This window comes from Aspergillus caelatus (assembly GCF_009193585.1).
Source record: "Aspergillus caelatus strain CBS 763.97 unplaced genomic scaffold BDV27scaffold_592, whole genome shotgun sequence".
Classification (NCBI taxonomy): domain Eukaryota; kingdom Fungi; phylum Ascomycota; class Eurotiomycetes; order Eurotiales; family Aspergillaceae; genus Aspergillus; species Aspergillus caelatus.
The window spans coordinates 1-4,388 of NW_022475855.1; the positions used below are offsets into that span (position 1 = coordinate 1).

The 4,388-nt window shown below is 45.9% G+C and overlaps 2 protein-coding genes across 2 annotated transcripts; both read left to right on the plus strand.

The window, feature by feature from the left end:
* BDV27DRAFT_96927 (uncharacterized protein) lies at positions 1-852 on the plus strand. The gene is made up of 2 exons (XM_032078084.1): positions 1-400; positions 516-852. The coding sequence occupies exons 1-2, from the start codon at positions 99-101 to the stop codon at positions 697-699; spliced, it is 486 nt and encodes a 161-aa protein (XP_031920183.1). The 5' UTR covers positions 1-98; the 3' UTR covers positions 700-852.
* Positions 853-2,664: 1,812 nt separating this feature from the next.
* BDV27DRAFT_151588 (pyridoxal phosphate-dependent transferase) lies at positions 2,665-4,056 on the plus strand (the record flags this gene model as incomplete). Its single annotated transcript, XM_032071379.1, has 6 exons — positions 2,665-2,790; positions 2,848-2,889; positions 2,970-3,372; positions 3,455-3,660; positions 3,729-3,808; positions 3,885-4,056. The coding sequence occupies 6 exons, from the start codon at positions 2,665-2,667 to the stop codon at positions 4,054-4,056; spliced, it is 1,029 nt and encodes a 342-aa protein (XP_031920184.1).
* Between the last annotated feature and the right edge of the window lie 332 nt (positions 4,057-4,388).

Here is a 4,388-nt window from a genome sequence, read left to right on the forward strand (position 1 = left end):
AAAAAAAAAAAAAAGAAAAAGAAAGAGAGAAACTAAAATAATAATGATAATAATAACAAAAAACAGGACCAGCCTACCAAGGCGGCAACATCCTCCGCATGTACCAAATCCTCGTGGCATACACCACCCAAAACTCAATCGACTACTACGACGCCATCATGCCCCTCCATAGCTTTCTTTACACCCGCATCATAATCTTTCTCTTCGGTACAATGGGCCCCAGTCTATCCTTCTCTAAGAACGTTAATTCACCGTTCGTCTACGCTGAGGCTGTCTTCGGGGGTGCGTTGATCGCTATCGGACATTGTACGAAGCTGAGCGCCATAGTTGCGTATTTGTTGCTCGTGCATGCTGTGGGGAAAGTTAGTACGTTTGCTGGGTGGAGGGCTTGGGTGGAGAGGTGGGGTTTTCTTCTTCCTTTATCTCTCTTCTTTCTTTTTCTTTTTTAGTCTCTTTTTTGTCTTTCTGTTTCATCGACACGTTTATGAGGTTACTAATCAGGATGGGTTTGTTAGCACGAAGAAACCACCCCAGGATCCCGGATTGCTGGTTAGGGTTCTGAGGTTTGTGGGGTTTTTTGAAGATCGTGAGGACTGGGCGGATGCGACGGTGACTTCTCCTGGTGAGACTCCGCAGATTGGGAATCTGCCGATGGATAAGTTGGGACATCAGTATGCGAGATTAGGGTTTGAGGGATGAGTTTGGTAAGGGAGAGGAGGTGGCCGGGATTGTTAAGGTATAGAGTCTACTGGATACTGTTAAATGTAGTTGATGCTGCTCTCACTTGAAAGGAGATATATAGATATTGTTTAGATTACTGATAGGTACATATATAAGTTAGGTAAATGGCAAGGTTGGATATAACCGTCAAGTTGTGAGAACCTTATATCTCGCCAGGTATCGAATGTTCGAATGTATGTATGTATGTTTGTACGCCAGCTATGGTTGACTAATTATATGCACAGTCAACGTGGAGTTGCCCCTCATAGAATTGGGTGGTCACTGACGTACATCCTCATTCTAAGATAGGTTCTTAAATAATATATGAGAGGGCTTTTTTTTTTTTTTTTAACTCCGTGAACCTTGCTTTTGGGAAAATAGTCACTTTACCAGATATGTTGGCCCCTTGCCCGACCTCAGACGACATTGAAATCTGCATCATATGTGCCTTACCACTGGAAGCTGCTGCGGTCCTTGCGGTTTTCGATAGGATATACGATACCAGTAATTCAGGATGTAGCTGGACCACAGAATGCTACCCTAGAAGATTATACCATGGGTCGGATCGCCGGCCACGACGTAGTTCTAGCCCGCTTACCCAAGATGGGGAAAGGCAGCGCTGCCAGCGCGGTAGCTGGGCTCACAGAATGCTTCCAAAAGCTTAAGCTAACTCTTCTCGTTGGGATTTGTGGCGCCGTACCGAAACAGCCTAATGGGGAGGAGATCATTCTTGGAGACGTTATTATCAGCGAAAGTATTACCGAGTGTAGTCTTGGGAGACTACAAGGGTCCAAGGAAATTCGATTCTCAGAATACAATGTGATAATACCAGACGCGGAAACTAGGGCATTTATCGCAAAATTGAAAGTAAGACGAGTCAGGCTCGAGAAACGGATCTGTGATCATCTCCAAAGAACAGCGACTGCAGATATCTACCCTGGATTATACGAGGATAGACTTTTTAAGCCAGACTACCACCATAAACACCGATGTGAACAAGATTGTGAAAACGGGTGCTTGTTTCAGGGTTCAACTTTATCCAGATGCTATAAGCTCCTCATGTGTGGAGTTGAGCTGCGATTCGAAGTTTCTTGTTTCTCGCTCTCGACTGCAAGTTGGTTTCAGTGGAAACCAGCCAGCCATTCATTTTGGTACATTTACATCAGGGGGTTCTGTTATGAAGTCTGGCAAACATCATGATGCAATTGCAGAAAAGGGGGATTTCCTCGCTTTTGAGATGGAAGCCGCGGGGGTATGCAAGTATCTCTCATGCGTAGTTGCGAAAGGTGTTTGTGATTATGCAGACAGCCACATAAATAAAGTGTGGCAGAGATAGTCTGGGCAGCAGCAGCAGCAGCAGCAGCAGCGGCGTCTGCCAAGTGCAATTCTAAAGGAGCTAATTACGTGTCATGAATTGGGCTATGATAATGTAAGTTCAAGCCCTGTCGTTTCCCGCCAGACTAAGAACTCACTTTTGGAGTTCTAGGCTTGTTTTCCATGGTTTTGTGTCGCATGGGACGACCATGCCTGTAAATCTGTGGTTCGAGTGGAGTTGTAGCATTTCTGGACTCTCTCTTACTCATGGAATATCCTTAAGTGGTCAGAAGATACTCTCTGAGGGTTTTGCATCGAAGTGCTTCAACTTTGCCATTTCTGTCTAACATGATAAATTAAGTTAACCTTGTCACATTCTCGCTATGGCTCTTATGATATCTTAAATACTTCGAAATATATATTGGAAAATTCATACTGCAAATCATCTGTTTTGCGAAACCCTAAATAGCTCAACGTCTGCTGACATAATGGCAGATCACCTGTAACTATAACTAACTAACAGCACCCAAGGTCCTTAAAGCAGAAATTCAATTGTTTGATTCATACCTGTCCTTCTATATTTGATTAGAAACAGTACATACAGTTCCTATTAGATATACCTAGAACTAAATGCTCTCCTCCCGTGGCGCCAAAAAGGCAGAATTGCCAAAGACTCCTTGGCGATATGCCCCTCCACATACATACAACAAGGAAACTAACCCCGCGGGGCTTATTTCATTTGGCATGGCAGAGCATGTAAGTTGACTCTTTGAGAAGCTCTATATCTGCATGGATTCACTACCAGTCAGATAGATACCAATGCGGACTGAAATAGCAAAGTACATCAACAACAAGGTTAATATCCCTAAACTCTAATAGTACTACTCATCTATATCCCCGGATGTCCAAGTTCACCTTTAATCGCACTCACACAGGTCACATTCACCGAGGACTCCGTTGGATATGGATCCAGCTCATCAAGTCGCAATCGCCTACCGAATGCAGTGGCCTCCCACCTCAACAACATTCTGAAGCCACTTTCACCGATTGAGCCAGAAACAGTCATTGTCGCCAGCGGCATCACTGCCATTGGGAGCATGCTCAGCTTCACACTGGCCGAGCCCACAGACGGTATCCTAGTCAGTCGACCAGTCTACGGACGCTTTGAACTCGATTACGGGGTCGAAGCAGATGTGCAGATCGTGTATGCAGACACGGATCCCGAGGAGGCATTTTCCCCTGTCGTGGTCGATAAGTACGAGGCAGCGCTCAAACGTGCAGAAGAGGATGGGACCAAGATTCGAGCAGTGTTGATCGTAAACCCGCATAACCCTGTAGGTAAGTATCATTTGTGAAGAATATCACTGGGATGAACATGATAGGTTACCTAGTGCCTGTACAGAGTTCTAAACGACAACAGGGCGCTGCTACCCAGCAGAAACACTAAAGGAAATCCTCCGATTCTGCAATAGACACAAACTCCACCTCATCAGCGACGAAGTATACGCATCCTGTGTCTTTGACTGGGGAGACCCGAGCGCAGTCCCTTTCACCTCGGTCTTATCCATCAGTACACCTGACCTGATCGACCCTAACCTCGTGCACTTACTGTATGGATTCAGCAAGGTAAGCCATTCTTCTCCCACCGACCCAATCTAATACTACCTACCAAATCAAGCTAATACTGTAACCAGGACTTCGCAGCCGGAGGCCTCCACCTCGGCTTCTTAATCACGCAAAACGCGTCCCTCCGTCAAGCATGTAAAGCAATATTGTCAGTCCCCTACTCCAAACACCCACCCAATACACTATCCACATCACACCATCTAATATATAATACATACACAAAGGAGACTCCACAATGCCTCAACAGCCTCCATAACAATCGGAGCAACCATCCTCGAAGACCAAGATTTCATCGCCCAATTCACCCAGAAATCCCGCCAAAGTCTAGCATCGACATACCGAATCGCCACATCAACACTTAACCAAGAAGGCATCAATTACGTTAAACGAGGGTAAGAGATACTTCTCTCTTTCTCTCTCTCTCTCTCTCTGTATCTTGGCCTATCGAGCCTATATCACCATGACAGAGTTGTATATGCGCCACTAACAGCATCCAGAAACGCAGGTTTCTTCATTTACATCGACCTCTCGCCCTACCTCCCTTATCCTGATCGTCCGGTTCAGGAGCGCGAATATGCCCTGGCGCGGAAGTTCCTGGATGCGGGGGTGTTTTTGCATCCGGGTGAAGAGCATGGGAAGCAGGGTGGGTGGTTTAGGGTTGTGTTTGCGCATGAAGAGGAGGTTTTGAGGGAGGGGCTGAGGAGGTATGTTTCCTCTTTTCCCTTTCT

Bases quoted from the DNA above. Each gene is read 5' to 3' on its own strand.
- BDV27DRAFT_96927 (XM_032078084.1), top strand. From the start codon at position 99: ATGTACCAAATCCTCGTGGCATACACCACCCAAAACTCAATCGACTAC. The intron at 401-515 runs GTGGGGTTTTCT...TGGGTTTGTTAG, and splicing joins TGGAGGGCTTGGGTGGAGAG to CACGAAGAAACCACCCCAGG.